The sequence below is a fragment of the Miscanthus floridulus genome, chromosome 19 (assembly GCF_019320115.1).
Source record: "Miscanthus floridulus cultivar M001 chromosome 19, ASM1932011v1, whole genome shotgun sequence".
NCBI classification, from domain to species: Eukaryota; Viridiplantae; Streptophyta; class Magnoliopsida; order Poales; family Poaceae; genus Miscanthus; species Miscanthus floridulus.
Window position 1 is genome coordinate 88,835,329 of NC_089598.1, and position 16,343 is coordinate 88,851,671.

Consider the following 16,343-nt stretch of genomic DNA (forward strand, 5'->3'; position numbering starts at 1 on the left):
AACGATCCTCTATGTTTTCAGTCCGAGAAACCAGCTGGTAGATGATAGAATGGCCCGGTGAAAACAGGTCGATCGTCGATGGGTTCGCATGTGCTGTGTGAAAACAGGTCATGCATCAGCAATCTGTATCTACCGCAGGCACAGCCAAGCGAATCACAGTCACCAACGGTTAAAACCACCTGGCAGCGGCGCCACCCCTGCCCCCGCCGTTAAATCTCCCCTCGCTGCTTCGCATTCTGGTGCACCCTGCGGGAGCCGACAAAGCCCACCACCCCTCCCGCTTCCTCACCCTTTTATTCTCCATCCACGAGCAGTGGAGCAGGCACCGGCACCACCCCGGCGGCGCTGCGTTCCCGCCCGGCCACCCCCGCATTGCGAGGTGCTGTCCACGCCTGCTGCAGTGCTGCCACTGCCAGCTCTGTTATCTCGGAGCGGAGGAGATCGAGGAGACATAAATAATACTACAATGGCCGGGGACGTCGACGGTGCAGGGCTACTCCGGCAGCGACGTCGTGGCGGCGTTGTGGCAGCAGCTCAAGTCCCCGGTGGTGGTGCCGCTGCTGCGGCTGTCGGTGGCGCTGTGCCTGGCCATGTCCGTGATGCTGTTCGCGGAGAAGGTGTACATGGCCGTGGTGGTCCTGGCGTCGCGCCTGCTGCTCGGGCAGCGGCCCGAGCGGCTGTACCGGTGGGAGCCCATCGTCCGCGACGGCGGCGAGGACGAGAGGTGAAAAAAAAAGACCGTAGGAGGGCGGGCCCAACTGCCCAGTCCATGGACACGAAGAACGCAAATGCAAACACTCGAGTGTCGGTGCCGGGCTCAGGGTCACAGAGTATCCCTGTCACTCACAGGCCCACCACCGTCCACCGGTCCTCCAAATGCACACGTCGTAGAGCCAGCAGTGCCCTCGAGTTGGCTAGCTAGCTTACACCACACCATCTGATCAACCCTGTGGTGGCTTCTTATTACGCCGTTGCCACGCGGTCGGTCGGTCTCCATCAGCCACCCACGTGCCTTCTGTTCCTTTTTTTTTCCTGCGACTTTTCTCTTCAGCAATCAGCAGCAGCAGCGCGACGCATGCAGCGAAGTGAGCAGCCTGCACAGAGTGAGCGTCAGCTAGACACGCAGCACCAGCTGCCACACCAGGTCACGGTCGAGTCTCGGTTCCAGACTTCCAGCCTCAACTACCCGTGCGTGTGCAACTTCCAACGAAACCTACACCTACCCTGCTTTGCCATCATAAACGCACGCGGTCCAGCACTCCAGCCGACCGTACACGAGGCCTCAAGCTAGATAGTAGCTAATAAGCCCCAGTCTTTCGGGATCTCAGCAACAAACATGCAGTGAACATCTCCATCTCTGGAGCTATGTGCATCAGTAAAGTCTGTCTCGACTGTCAACTGCGTAAATTATCCTTACCCCCATTGATGGAAGGATGTTTTGGGCTGGCAGTACCTCCAACTTGCTTTCATTTGCTAGAGATTCTCGTGCATGTTTACATAACATGTCTGCTGCTGCTGTTGCTGGGTCTTTTCGTGAGCAGTGAACGCAGATGAATGCCTGATGGCGAGGATGCAGGAGATGTCCCTGGATTACCACTTCACAGTGGAGCAGGAGGTCGGCTCCTCCACCTACGCCTTCTTCGGCTTCAACGGTAAGCTCCGTCCGTCTCTTTCAACCTCTCTCTCACGCTCTTCATATGGCGGATTCTCTTGTGGGGCGGGGCGTTAACTCTTCACAGTGAAAAATGAGCTTCCAAGTACACTCAAAGCGTACCGATATCAGCAGCACAGATGGTCATGTGGACCGGCAAACTTATTTAGGAAAATGTTGATGGAGATCGTCAGAAACAAGGTGCCTTGTACAAAGCCTTTATTTATATAGGCGCGCTCGCGCACACACAGCCAAGACTTGTTTCTAACAAGTTATTGATTTTCTTTCTTGCAGAAAGTGACACTTTGGAAGAAAATCCACGTCATCTACAACTTCTTCCTTGTGCGCAAGATCATAGCACACATTGTGACGTTTGTGTTTTACTGCATTGTTATCCCCGCGACAGTCTTGGTTCCTGAGGTTGAAATACCAAAGTGGGGTTCTGTCTATATCCCAACCATAATAACCCTTCTCAATGCTGTTCGCACTCCAAGGTACCAATCTTTTCATGAACTCTGTGATCCAATCAACTAATTGGTGTAATAAAAATCAACAATGCCTTACACACTGTGCTCTGAAGGTATGATCTGACATTTACCTAAAGATTAACATCAAAACCATTGGATGGTGCAGGTCAGTTCACTTAATTGTCTTCTGGATCCTGTTTGAGAATGTGATGTCGTTGCATAGAACAAAGGCCACTTTCATTGGCCTATTGGAGGCAGGCAGGGTGAACGAATGGGTGGTGACAGAAAAACTTGGTGATGCTCTGAGGATGAAAATGCCAGGCAAGGCATGTAAGAAGCCCCGCATAAGGATAGGAGATAGGTACATAACGAAGAATTGTCTTTTCTGATTTATTTCTATTTTATTGGACAAATGATTCGTCTATTTATACTCGCGGCTAAACTTTAATGTGGAATCGGGTTGCATATTATGGAACTTGGTGTTGCAGCTTACCTCTTATTCTGTGGATGCTATGACATTGCATTTGGGAACAACCACTACTACATATTCCTATTCCTCCAATCCATCGCTTTCTTCATTGTCGGCATAGGCTATGTTGGAACATTCGTCCCCCACTCATAGCAGAATCATTCTGAGGCCCATCCTGATTCATGATTGTCTTCAACTCCTTCCAGTTTCATGGTACATAAGCAGTTGATAGATAAGATCAAACAAACCTTGTCTTGTATGTAATGTTGTCAGGAAAAAAATACAGTGTAAAGGCACTGCCAGACAAGCCATAGATATAAATAGGTATGTGTTTGTGGAAGGAATGTGCTGTGCCCATGAGATTGGTGATGACAAGGAGACCGTTTCGAGTCTCCGCGTCACCGATGCAGAATCAGCAGTAGAAAAGGTAGCAAATTGTGAAAGTTTCATCATTTAATTTGCAAAAAGAAAAAAAAAGAACCACCGTTTGTTCATTCGTTGTTGGCAAGTTTGTTGTGAGAACATGATAAAGTTGTACATGTTCTGTTGTCTCCTTTTACCCTTCTTTTTTCCCATGTTTATATCAACTGTAATAAACAATTTGTATTTTAAAAGGTTTCATTTCAGATCACTATGGTACAATAGAGAATAGATGTATCAGGGGAACTGACCTCTTTTGGTTTTCTTTCTGAGAGATCAACTGTTCTACATCTTAATGTCAAACTCCCAGAAGCTCAATAGATGAATCACTTGAGTTTTTCTTATTCACTCCGGATTTGGTCTGATCGTACTTCTTGTCAGTCAAGTCATGGACAGTTTGTCGGATTTGACTGAATCAATGATAAAGGGGATAAGAGGACTGAAGAAAACATATCAGTAGTGGACCTCCAAACCCTGACAATATCACAGCTCTGCAAGGATCATCCAATTCACAGCTCGATGTGATATTCGAAGCCTGCATGATTGGGAGACCTGAGCAGTTGATGCGATCTTGTGGTAGATGCTGCTTCTGAAAGCAAGGTAAAGATTCCTACTGAGTAGTGACTGACAGGCACAGAGCAAATGGCCAAAGAAAGATGGACCTGTACCTCGTAACATCCTGTCCTTTGCTCTGCTAACTTATTCCCCAGGTTATCTTTGTGGGCTTCCTCTGCTCTTTCAGTTTTCATCAGACTCTGGTACAGTGTAGCAAACCTGAAAGTCTTGCTCACTTGTAATTGTAAACTTCCTTCTGTCACGTACTTTTATATGGACAACAAGAATGAGCCGATAAACTTTTGGACCAAAACTGCTCAGACGAGAATGAGGCATTCAGATCATACTAGATGACAATTCTGTGCAGGATGTTTTTGCCACTTGCCAGAGAAGCGCGGCAATTCCATTTTGAATTGCAGCAGTCACCACGCAGACCATTGCATAGCGATCAACAATAACTGACACCATCCATTGGTCGCACGGATTGCTCAGCGACGGCGGAGGCCAATGCATTGCAGACCTCATATATTGCCGAGTATTCGTCATGGTACGTGTCTCCGACGAGGAAAATGTGCTTCTCGCCCTGCACTTCGACGGAGCTCCAGGCACAATCCTTCTTTAAGCCGAGCGCCCTCATGGCCTCGTGCGCGCCAGCCATGCTATCCCACATCTCGCGGGCAGCGTACGTGTTCGCCAGGACCAGGTACTTCCCGGCGTTTCCAGGCTGCAGCCGGAAGAACCGCCGCGCGGCGAGCTCGACAAGCTCCACGTCTCCACCGTGCTTTCTGCAGGCGCCTAGAATGGCGCTCCAGACCACGGAGTGCTCCTGGCAGTCCGGCAGGTTCTTGACGAGCTCGTAGGCGTCGTGTAGTCTGCCGACCCTCGCGAGCATGTCGACCACCGCCGCGTAGTGCGGGCCCCTTGGCGTGAGGCCGTAGTCAGACGACATCGAGGAGAAGCGCCTCAACCCCTCGTCCACGAGCCCGCCGTGCGCGCACGCCGAGAGCACGGCGAGGAACGTCACGTCGTTGGGACGGAGCCCATCCGCCGCTATCAGGTCGAAGAGCGCCAGCGCCTCGGCGACGCGCCCCTGCCGGCCGTGCCCGGAGATGACCGCGGTCCACATCGTGACGTTCCGCTCCGGCGCGGCCACGAACACGCGGTGTGCGTCCTCGAGGCAGCTGCACTTGAGGTACATGTCCACGAGCGCGCTGTTGGCGAAGACGTTGCCGCCCACGTCCGACTTGACCGCGACGCTGTGCACGCGGCGGCCGTGCCCCAGCGCGGCCAGCCTCGCGCACGCGCACAGCACCGACGCGAACGTGAACTGATCCGGCGCCAGCCCTTCCGCCCTCATCGCGGCGAACAGTTCCACCGCCCTCTCCTGCGACTCCGCGCTGCCGCCGCGCGCGCACCCGGAGATCATGGCGTTCCACGCGACGACGCTCCGCTGCGGCATTCCGTCGAACAGCTTCTGCGCGCAACCGAGGTCCCCGATCTTGGCGTAGAAGATGAGCAGCTTGGTGGTGATGTAAGCGCTGCAGCGGAACCCGGTGGCGACCATGCGCGCGTGGATCCTCTTGCCGAGCCTCGCGTCCCTCCGGTTCACGCATTCTTGCAGCAGAAGCGCGTAGGTTCCAGCGCCGGGGCACACGGGACTCTGGCACAGGAGGCTCACGGCCTTGGACAGGTGCCCGGTGATGCACAGGGACTTCAACGTTCGTGCCAGGCCAGCAGAGCCCATGGTGTGACAGAATTGGAAATGGCACTCTTCTGATTCTTGGCTGATCTTATAATAGTTGAGAACTTTAGATTCATTTGATGTTTTGGCGATGGCAGAACTCATAAGAAGTTTTCTCCACCGAAGGAAAAAAAGAAATTTTGGTAGTCCTATTTACGACAGAAGCTGAAGGCCTAAGAAGGAAATCAAGCTGCATTTACAACGGCACTCACCAGCAGTTACTTGCAAAATCTAGCATATACAGCTGAAAACTTTTTTTTGTTTCATTTCCTCTTATCTTTTCCTGTTCCTATATTTCTCCCTCTCATCAGAGTTTCAGGGGTTCAGTCAGATCAGACATAGTACATCATGCCCACCTCCAGCGTGGAGGCGTGCGGGATGGAGACGGCGTAGTTGGGTCCCCGGCTGTTCCTCCGCAGGAAGTCGTAGCAGAAGTTGATCACGAACCGCCGGAGGAAGCTGGACCCGCTCTTCGCCTTCACGTGCGAGTGGCCCAGGATGAACGCCATGCCAGCCTCCCGCGCGTCGGACAGCTCCTGCAGCTCCTCCTGCACGCCGGCGTTCGGCTTCGGGCTCGCTGCCGGCAGCACGAACCGCACCCGCTTCTTGGGAACAACCACCGGGGTCGGCGACGGCAATGGCGACGGCGACTGTATCTCCCTGCTGGCCTGCGACGGGCCGACGGTCTTCTCCACTGTGGTGGCCTCTTCCTCGAGCATGCGGATGCTGTTGGAGCGGACGACCGCCATGTGCTGCTCCTCGTCGTCGAACTCAGGCATGCCATTCAACGTGGACGACCCTGACCGGATGAACTCCGCGACGCTGCACACTAGCTCCTTCTCGAACTCAATGTCATCCTTGTGGAAGTCGTGGTAGCCGTACCTGACGATGCACCGGTAGATTCTGTACTGCTTCGGGCCGATCCTTCCAACGAGGAACCGCTCTTCAGGCCGGACATGTGGTATTGGCACATTCTTGATGCACATAAATATGAGTACCTGGTCATCACCGACAATGGTCAATACTCAATAGCAGGGTAGACGTACTTCTGAATCCATGTCTGAATTTGGACAATGGAGTCATCAATTGGCTAAGAAGAATTGAGGCTACCTGGTGAAAGGCTGGTAAGTTGGTGACAAAATGCGAGAAGATAGCTGGGATGCCGGTTTCGAGCTCGGTGTGGATGAGGCCAATGCCGCGGACACGAACGATACCGAGGTTCGGGCTGAGACCAAGGAGCCAGTTGATGGAGACCTTGCTCTGGACGTCAAACTCATACTTCTTAATGGTGCCAAAGTGCCAGATGCACATTATCAAAATGAAGATTAAAGCAAGGACAATCGGGACCCAGGCTCCCTCCCTGAACTTGATGAGTGCGGCTGAGAAGTACAGTGCCTCAATGGTTCCGAAGAACACAATGAAGCCAATTGAAAGAAATATGCTCTTATGCCAGCACAAGACTATCACCAGGGACATCAGACACGTTGTGACCAGCATGACGGTTATAACAGCCAATCCTACATAAAAATAACAAGTAGATGTGAGATGGACAGCCATTACTACTCACTTTTAGTATGTATGATGATAGTTCTCACCCGAGAAAATTTGTTAGTTTAAAGTCTATAATAAAAAGATATTAACATTGGCGTACCTGATGCATTCCCCAAGTGTTTTGTGTTCCTGAAACCAATGGTTACAGCTAAGCACAGTATCATCAGAATCCAATTGATCTCAGGGATGTATATTTGCCCGTGTACTTTGGCAGATGTATGAATTATCTTCACCCGAGGAAAGCAGCCCAGAGAAGTGCACTGCTTGATCATTGAGAATGTACCAGTGATGACAGCTTGGCTTCCCACAACTGCTGCAAGAATAGCAATTGCCATAACGGGCCACCTAATTCTCTCTGAAATGTTAAATTGTAAACATTAACAATCAGCACTGAGTCTGATATCATGATATTGTTCGCATCTCTGATTATAAGAACTGACGAGAATAACTTGCCTGGCACAGACACATAGAATCCAATCCTGTAGTCACCTTCCAAGATATGATGCTTACACAGATAAGCTGCTTGTCCCATGTATGCAAGGATCAATGCTGGATACACCATGCATGTAAAAGCAATCTGCCCAAGAAATTTTTATCAGAGAATAATTCGCCATATACTGCTTCTAGGATGGAATGCAGAAAAAGTTAGTTTGCAGCAAACATTTCTTCACCTGTATTGACAACTGGTTGAAATGCCCCAAATCAGCAAACATTGCTTCAGAACCTGAAAGAGCGAGAGGGTCACCTTGTAGTAAGAGACATTCCAAAGATCAAGGCAAAAGGTTCAGAAATGGTTTGCTGAGCACAGTACCAGTTACGCATAACAGTATTCCTCCCAGGGACATCCAACCTCCTCTCTGTGTCTTCCTCAAGAACTTGTACATGTAATACGGAGATAATGCTCGATATACAGTGGGTTCCCAGTGAATAATATTGTAAACACCGATCACGCTTATACATAGGAGCCATGTGATCACGACTGGAGCAAAAATGAAGCCAACCCGGTGTGTACCATAGTGTTGCAGTGCAAACAGGCAAACGAGTATGATACAGGCAATAGGAAGTTCCACATCTGCAGATTCACAATAGCAGAACTTCATACAGAGAAGGGACTTGGAACAAAACAGCACCTTATCGACACAAAAAGGAATCAGAATAAAGTCAAGTCATAATTAACTTGACAAAGGGAACATTATTAATTCAAAAGTCAAGAATAGGGTCCTTTGCCTCACAATTTAGACCTTGACAAATGTGAACTTCTTTCAGCACAGGTGGCCCTTTTTCCCCAGGTTCCTGAATCTTACTACGTGGTACCATCTTTCTTCCATCCCACTTTCATATACTAACATAACATCAATTTGGGTAGCATATCTTACTTGAGAACCATTATCCTTCCTCTTTGACGAGTAGTTCAGTTTAATACCTCTACCTACTATATCTTGAAACAAGGTGAGTAGTTTGAGTTCCATGTAACAGCATGAATGTTGACCAACAGTTCGATTTTGCTACACATGGAAACTGTCAGTATACATCAGTACTAAGAGATCGTCTTTTTTGATGATCTGTTCCTGTTCCTGGTCCCAGTCAAAGAATCAAAGACCTTCCACAGGATGAACTGTATACTCCACCACATCTTCTGATTAAACAGACATAACATGAGGTGATTGTGTTCAACAGTTCACACCCTGGCATTACAACTTCCGCGAACCAAATGCTTCAGTTACATGGCATCTGATTTGACCACCTTTTCCTATGAGAAACTCCAAATACCACAAATCCACTCTTGCCCCACATCTCACAGGTAAGAAGCAGTCGCTGAAACAAGACCGGGACGCAACACTAGGGAAATTGTATGATTGCATCACGAAACTTTGAGGTGGACCCTGATTCATTTAACTAACAACTTGAATCGACGAACAGTACCTATAAAGCTACAAAGACAAATCTAGACTCAAGAAATACAAAATCAATAGAAGGGCAATGATTGGATCCTTACATTTATGATGTTCCTTCTCCATGGACAGCTCCAGCCCGGAGACCGCAGAGAACACTGCAACAGCAGAGCAGCATGTCAGAATCAGAACTAGACAGCACACCAACACAGCCCAAACAAGTCCAGAACAGCCCATCATCAGGCAAGGGCGATCGCGGACTCACCGGAGATGGCCGGCGTGAGCACGCCGTCGCCGATCACCATGCAGGTGCCCACCAGCGCCAGCACGAGCAGCACCCGCTGCAGGACCTTGTGCCGCTGCAGCAGCCTCCTGACGCTGGCGGCGGCGCCCCCGCCCAGCGTCGCAGCATTGCCATTAGCCTTCTTGGTGCCACCGCCAGCTCCGTCCAAGAACTGGTCCTCGTCGCCGGCGGCGGTTCGTCCTGGCGGGAGGAGCGCGGCGCGCGCGTGGCGGCAGAGGAGGGAGTAGAGCGCGAAGGTGCCGCCCTCGCCGTGGTCGTCGGCGCGGAGGACGACGCAGACGTACTTGAGGAGCGGGACGAGCGTGAGCGTCCAGAAGACGAAGGAGAGCACGCCGAGGATCTCGTCGTTGCTCTCCGAGTGCTGGATGTCCTCCGCGAACGCCGCCTTGTACACGTACAGCGGCGACGTGCTGAGGTCGCCGTACACCACGCCGAGGCTCTGGTACGCCAGGCTCAGCGTCATCCGCCACGGCACCCCCTTCCGTCCTCCCCGCTTCTCCTCCTCCTCCTGCGGACGAGACGACACAGCGCAGCCACACAAACAAAAAGAAATCAGCACATTTCAGGACCAAGATCGCAAGAAAACCGACGGACATGGGCATTCCGAGATTCAAGAAAAACGGCGACGGCGAGAACATGAGCCGCCCCGACAAGATTGGACCTTTGAAACACCAGACAACTCCGGCCACCAGCCCACCATACCTCGTCGTCATAGGGAGGAGTGCCCGGCGGCGGCGGCGCCTCGGGATCCATGACAGGGGGGCTCTTCATCGCTGCCTCCACTGCCCGGTAACTCCGGTCTGCTCTTGTAACCGAAGAGAAGAAGAGGGACAGTTGTGAGGACTAGTGGGAGGAGTTGGGATTAGGTGAAGGTGACGGCGTCGCCCAGCGGGCACACCCGGGTTCTTGGTTTCTCGGGCGTTAGGAATTCGAGCAGGAGGCCTGAAGGGGATGTGATCCGGTGGGACAATTTTGGTCAAAGCAACGAAACAGGGGGGAGCTGCATTGGCGTGAGGGGCAACCAGGAGCCGCAGGGGCCAGGGGGTGGGGGACGGAGGAAGCGGAAGGAAGGAGACGAGAAGAGGTGCAGAGCGGAGAGAGAATATTAGGGGGTGGGGTGGCGAGTGAGTGGGACACGAAGAGAAGAGACGAGGGGGCATAAAAGCAGGGGAGAAAGCAGCGGTTTTCCTTTTGTCAAAGGCCGTCGCTGGTTGCTTTGGTGTGGCCCTCCTCACGTCCTCAGCATTGCAAATGCTGGCTATTCATCAGAGGATATCCCATTCCTATATGCTGGTATATAGATAATATATATATATCATCTAAAACAAATAATGGCTCCTTTAGAGAAACTCCAAGGGACTCGAGATCCTTTCTAATTACTAGAAATAGTGATTTTAATATAAAAAAATACCTTTCAACAACATCATCTATTCTAGATTTCTCGCTAGCCAAAGATAAATAGCGAAAATGATTCTCTAGAGTATATACAAGATATAAAAAAACAGTTGTAGAGTGAAAAGATATAGAAAGCTGCAGATGGCTCTCCAAATGATGATTTAGAAAGTGAGATTTAGATAGACCCTTGGAGATGCTCTTAGATATAATATAAAAATAATAAAGAAGGGAAAGATATATAGTTGAGAAAAACGTTTTTCTTGCAAATAAATCTATCACCATGTTCGCTTGAACTACTTTTCAGCCAACGAATAATATTTTTCTCTCACAATAAATCAGTATAAGCATCAGCATAAACTAAATTTTAGCATAAACGAACATAGTGTATATCCCAGATAGTAGTACTAGTGTATTGGGCGTGCTATCATAAGCGTGTTCGGCCGGTACGGTCTCGGATTGTTTCAGCTTGTTTTAGCTTATTCTCTCACAGAATACTATTTAATCATCCAAAATCATCTGAGCTACAGTGCACATATCTACCAGCCGAACACCCCGTATCCGCTAAGTTCACTGCTAGTTATAAATGACATGAGATCTATTAGATATTTTTTCTATTGATAAGGTCCTAATTACGAACTACATCATAAATGATGCATGGTACATGAATCATGAATTGTTTCAGATGGTTCGTTTCCATTTTTGATATATATAAATGTCAAAGCTATGGAAGGTGGTTTACTCCTTTTGAATTTGATATGGATCTATATATATTTGGATGGTGTTAAATGATAGTGTCGGCGTAAAAACGTGTCAATGCGCCTAGCACACAGCAAGTCGAAAGTATCCGCTTGATGGAGCAAGGCTGGAGATCCGCTTGGCTTCAACGCAAAGCTAGCCGACCATGTGAATTCCTCCCGAAGGCGTGCCAGTCAATTTGACCTGCAACTGACAAGGAGAGAAAGTTTATCAGTAATTTAAGGTGAAACATACCGGTTTTTGCCCAGACAGTTTCAAGTGTGCCGCTACAGGAGCAGCCAGACGGAAAAATCGACTAAATAGTCGATACGCAAAGAAATCGACTGTTTACGGATTTTACAGCTCATGGGTTGCGATTGATTTTAGGATGACAAGTACAATGCACGCAGACATAAGTAAAATCATCAGCTATATGTATATTACCGATGTAAAACATTGAGCTGATGAATCTAACGAGAAAGGATATAACATATGAACAAACCGACTATCTAGTACAAACGGGTCTACAAACGCTCTGAATCTAATCTGTTACCACCAACAGTGAGGTTCGACCGGATCGATGGCAGCTATGATGATAGTAACAAACTAAACCGAAGAATTCATAAAACCGTCTATACATTGATAGGTTTTCTGAAAGACATGCTATATCTGTGAAAGTACAGGCGAATCGGCTGAAATAGCCGATTCAAGTAGAAAAATGGTCATAGCATATGAACAATCGACTATTCCATACGAGCAGACCTATAAACTCCTCAAATCTAACCTATTATCTTTAACAGCGGGGTTCGACCGGATCGATGACAGCTATAATAAAGATAACAGATTAAACCTTTAAAGAAAACAGATCTATTCACATTTAACAAGGTCATAAAAACATGCTATGAATGTTAAAGTGCGGGCGATCGGCTATTTAGCCGATGCAAGCATAGCAAACAGTCAAGGTCACGCCTGATCGAAAACAAATCTATCAACTAGCATCCTCCGATCTAAAATGCCATCAGTGGGGATCGACCGGATCGTTACAGTCATAATAGCGAACTATAAACCAGATTTAATTAGCCAGTAAACCTCCTCAAGATCAAACATGCCTTAATCGTGTATTATGTATGATCAAGATCGAAGTAGAACAACCGATGAAATGTAATCCATCGTTTAAAATGAGAACCGTTGCAATGTGACAAGATAAACGATGGGTTAAAAGGATATGAGGCCGATCTAGATCGATCTCGATCGGGCAGGTTAATAATTCTGGAAACTAATGACAGTAAGAACATCAGCAAGATCGGTAACTTAATGAATCTACCCGAAGGATGCCACCCTTAGACAAAGCCGATAACTTGACCTTAATCTAATTCGAGCAGTGGAGGTCGAACTTAATCGATGCAGTCGTACTTGAACTAGATAAAGATCGATAACTAGCTTATACTAGAACTCGCAGTGGAGGTCGAACTTAACCGATGCAGCCTTACAACGGAAGTATAAGCCATGACAGTACTTACAGACAAGCCGGAGGTCGAGCGGACTGATGTAGCTCTACTTGTTGAAGAACTCGCTGAGATCTACACTACTCCTACTCCTAAGGATTGACGTAAAACCAAAAAAAATAATTTATATTGATTAATTGGATGCCTTTATAATAGGCCGTAACCCTTTATATTTATAGGGTAGCCGGTCTTTCAAGTACAAGGTATAGAATTGCCGAAAACATCTAATCTATCTCGGCAAAATCTAACATGTATGAGTCCTGAAGTCGTACTACATACCAAATAAATGACTTCCGTTGCAGCCGGTCTCTTTATTTCCTTAATCACCGCATGCGTGTAAAGTATATATGTATTGGCCACCGTATATTCCTGATATTGTATTCGTCTCGGACTCAAGCTGGTTGAAAGCCGTCAAACATGCCCTCTTCAGTTTTATCGTGCTGCACCCAAACTTTCAAGCGGACACGCCTGTGGCTTCATGCATGTCTTGGTCGATAGAAATTTCTGCACATATCTTCACCACGTGTATACGTACAAAAACATGTCAGCTTAATTCCTTGTGTAGCTTGGCCGGCCAGGTAACATAAAATATTTCCCTTCTCAAGCACTCTTCCTTTCGTTCCGTCTGAGTCCATATATATTCCATAAATCATGCTGAGAATCCACTTACACGATGCCATGTCTCATGTATATGGATGTGCAACCCAAGTGTAATTGTCGGCCAAACCAAATATTGATCGGCTAAGTTGTTAAAATAATCACAGTAATCATCCCTTCCGTGATCTTGTCTTCTCATTTAGCTCACCGGACTAAATGACCTCTTCTCCTTTGCATAGCCTGATATTATATTCTAGCTGAACTCCGGCCTGGCTAGTTATCATGATCAAAGCTGAGTACGAGGTTATGCTTCTCTCAAAATATATTAAATAATATTTTTTAGTCGACTCCTAAATATTCCTTAATTAGGAGATTTTTTTTTTGTTTTTGTTTTTGTATCATCCGCCGATCTCTTTCTTTCTAGAGCAAGTTTACTAAATTTTAGTGTAATCAGATAGCGGTAGCTCTTCACATGGCATGTATCGTTAAATGCATGGATGGAGATTTAGACTGTTTTGTTTATTGCTGCAAGCTTGAAACTTCTCATGTGGGGCCGACGTTTATACTACCTTTAAAGTACATCGGCATGCAATCATTTTGCTATTAGTGCATCAAAGTACGACTCAAATGTATTATTTTATCATCAAGATGATGTTGCTCCGTGACACAACAAAGAGCATCCTATAGTTTGTTAAATAAAAAATACTGATCTAACCAAATATTTGGATAGGCGAAATTTCTGAGAAGGTGCGTAATATCCAAAGGGTTCTATGTAAAAGGGGTAAAAAAAATACATTAATTCCATAAAATTAAACTTTGATCAATAGTTCAGCCGAACAAGCATTTGTAAAATCCCCGTAGCGGAGATGACGTCGGCCTTTGCTTCTTTCAAAATAATACGTACTCGAAGAACGGCGAATTTTGTAGGGCACCTAGCGTCTTGCAGAGGAGTCTGCAGTCCAATTATAATCAAATTACTTGAGTAATGAAGCTATGTTTTTCCCCAAAAGAAAGAAGAAGTATGTGTGAACTTCGGCAGCATTTCATTTGTTCACTTGATTTAACATGTTATTATCTTAAGGAAAAATTGTCTTAAGCTGATGCCTTTTTTATTACTTCTAGTTACTGTATTAATATTACTAGTATCATATTCAGAAAATTGATCTGATTTATATTTCAAACTAGGATTCATGGGTACTTGGCATTTTTCATATGAAATTTCTCAAAAAAAAATGTTATAGGAATGGTACTGTCCGAAATCAGTTGTTCGCTTGAACTTATCAGCCGGATTTATCAGCTATAGTATAATATTTTTCTTTCACAACAAAACAACATCCGTCGTTTTACCCGCCGCAGAAACCTTGAGCCGAATAGCTGCTGTACCTGTCAATGGCTCTCGGCGTAGAGAATCCAGCATCAACGTATAGCGGTGGACCCCACGCACGTTGAACCCAACTTCGGACATCCAGGCCACTCCAAAACAACGCAGCAACTGCACCCTGGCCCCACGGAAAACCGCGATGTGGACCCGACTATTCAGGAAGCGTCGAACTGAAGGCTAGAAACCCCGTCCGTGTCGTGCAAAGCGCCGCGGGCCCCGAGGGTGATCTGCGCGTGCGCTTCTCGCCTGCCCGCTGCCTGCACCGCCCGCGTCGTCGCGCTCGCCGCCGGCGACCCACCCAGGTGTCCCCGCCGCCCTAAGGGCCCACTTGGCCGGTGACGCAAACAGTGACCGGAGGCCGGCCGTGCGCCGTGACGTGCGTGGTTCCAGGTGGACGCCGGCCTCGCCGCCCGCGGGCGCGCGCGCGCGTCCGTCCCTGTCGTGCTCTAGGTGGTCGGCGACGGGACACGGCGGATTGACCACGTTGAACCCCGGCTTCCGCCTTGTGTGCTTCTTTTTGGTTTTTATTTTTATATATATAAACTGTCTTCCCGTTTTTCACCTCGAGGCTCGAGCAGTCACGCTCGCTCGAGACCCCCAGCCACGACGCGTTGCTGGTGGCGTTTTCTCTCTTGTCGGCGCAGGCTCAGCCTCAGGTGCCATGCATGGCACATGGCAGATTCTCTCGGCCGCGCGCCGCCTCCGGCGGACGATGGCGACTGCGCCGCGGTGTGCCGACCGAGCCAGTCCGCGGTGGTATCGTCGTTCATGGAGCTGTGGGTCCTTAATAATTAGAGCCCGTTTGGAGGGGTTTCTCCTGGCTCCAGCTCTGGCACTATACCACTATTGTGCGGAGCCGGGAGAAGCTCCAAATATGCTGCTCATCCGGCTTCTCTTCTCTAGTTCATTTTTGGAGGAGTCGGAGCCGTTTTCGGAGCTGTTTTTTTTATTATGCTATAGTAAAAAAACAGCGTTGCACAGTATCTTAGGAGTAGGAGCCGGAGCACCAAGAACCGCATCAAACGGGCTCTTAGAATAAAATAGTTGAGGTGTTTCGATCGACGAGGGCATCCCTAGCAGGCTGACATGTGGAGTCAAAGTGATAGCAAGACATCACTAGCAAAGCCAGCAAGATATATTGTTGATTATTAAAAGAAAACAACAAGATATATATATTAGTTTCACAACGAATATATATTGGGGACGCCTAGCGCTCGGATGTTCGGTCTGAGGCCCGCGTCCGGACGCCACCTACGCTCGCACCAGCGATCCACGTCTGTGCTTGCATAAAAAACCAGCACCCTCTCGCGTGCGCCTGGGTTTCACGTGCCCATGCGGGGCCTACGCCGCCCCGGACGCTGCCCGCGCCGCCGGACTACGCGCGGGGACCGCTCGCGTCCCCTCTACTTCTCACGCGCATTACACATGTGCAACACCCGGCCTACTTTTAAAATATCCAGATGCAACACTGCAACGTACGTCTGAAGACAAATGAAACATGCTTCTGCAACACTTGAAAAACACATGAAAAATCACTTGAAAACCATTACAAACATATGCGATATTCAGATAAAACATTTACAACATATATGTAAAACGTATGCAACATCCAGATAAACACACTTGCAACAAATACGTTCTAAAACACCGATGAACATTGGAAATATACCTTTGCAACAT

The 16,343-nt window shown here is 48.2% G+C and overlaps 2 protein-coding genes and 1 pseudogene across 2 annotated transcripts; 1 reads left to right on the plus strand and 2 right to left on the minus strand.

Annotated features, from left to right (window-relative positions):
* Positions 1-266: 266 nt before the first annotated feature.
* LOC136529719 (probable glucomannan 4-beta-mannosyltransferase 9) lies at positions 267-2,572 on the plus strand (annotated as a pseudogene).
* A 180-nt stretch (positions 2,573-2,752) lies between these two features.
* Positions 2,753-5,408, minus strand: LOC136529718 (pentatricopeptide repeat-containing protein At4g16470-like). The gene is made up of 2 exons (XM_066522790.1): positions 3,259-5,408; positions 2,753-3,174 (listed from the first exon to the last, which is right to left on the minus strand). The coding sequence occupies exon 1, from the start codon at positions 5,406-5,408 to the stop codon at positions 4,011-4,013; it is 1,398 nt and encodes a 465-aa protein (XP_066378887.1). The 3' UTR covers positions 2,753-3,174; positions 3,259-4,010.
* A 134-nt stretch (positions 5,409-5,542) lies between these two features.
* On the minus strand, positions 5,543-10,140 carry LOC136529717 (potassium transporter 10-like). Its single transcript, XM_066522789.1, has 9 exons — positions 9,753-10,140; positions 9,012-9,558; positions 8,851-8,904; positions 7,666-7,926; positions 7,526-7,578; positions 7,308-7,431; positions 6,955-7,209; positions 6,414-6,820; positions 5,543-6,301 (listed from the first exon to the last, which is right to left on the minus strand). Exons 1-9 carry the CDS (start codon positions 9,819-9,821, stop codon positions 5,636-5,638), a joined length of 2,436 nt encoding a protein of 811 aa, XP_066378886.1. The 5' UTR covers positions 9,822-10,140; the 3' UTR covers positions 5,543-5,635.
* Positions 10,141-16,343: the final 6,203 nt, after the last annotated feature.

Excerpts from the sequence above, each read along its gene's own strand:
- LOC136529718 (XM_066522790.1), bottom strand. The coding sequence starts at position 5,408 with ATGAGTTCTGCCATCGCCAAAACATCAAATGAATCTAAAGTTCTCAAC.
- LOC136529717 (XM_066522789.1), bottom strand. The coding sequence starts at position 9,821 with ATGAAGAGCCCCCCTGTCATGGATCCCGAGGCGCCGCCGCCGCCGGGC. Across the intron at positions 8,905-9,011 it reads GCTCACGCCGGCCATCTCCG|TGTTCTCTGCGGTCTCCGGG; the intron begins GTGAGTCCGCGA and ends CTGCTGTTGCAG. Across the intron at positions 6,302-6,413 it reads ACTTACCAGCCTTTCACCAG|GTACTCATATTTATGTGCAT; the intron begins GTAGCCTCAATT and ends GGTGATGACCAG.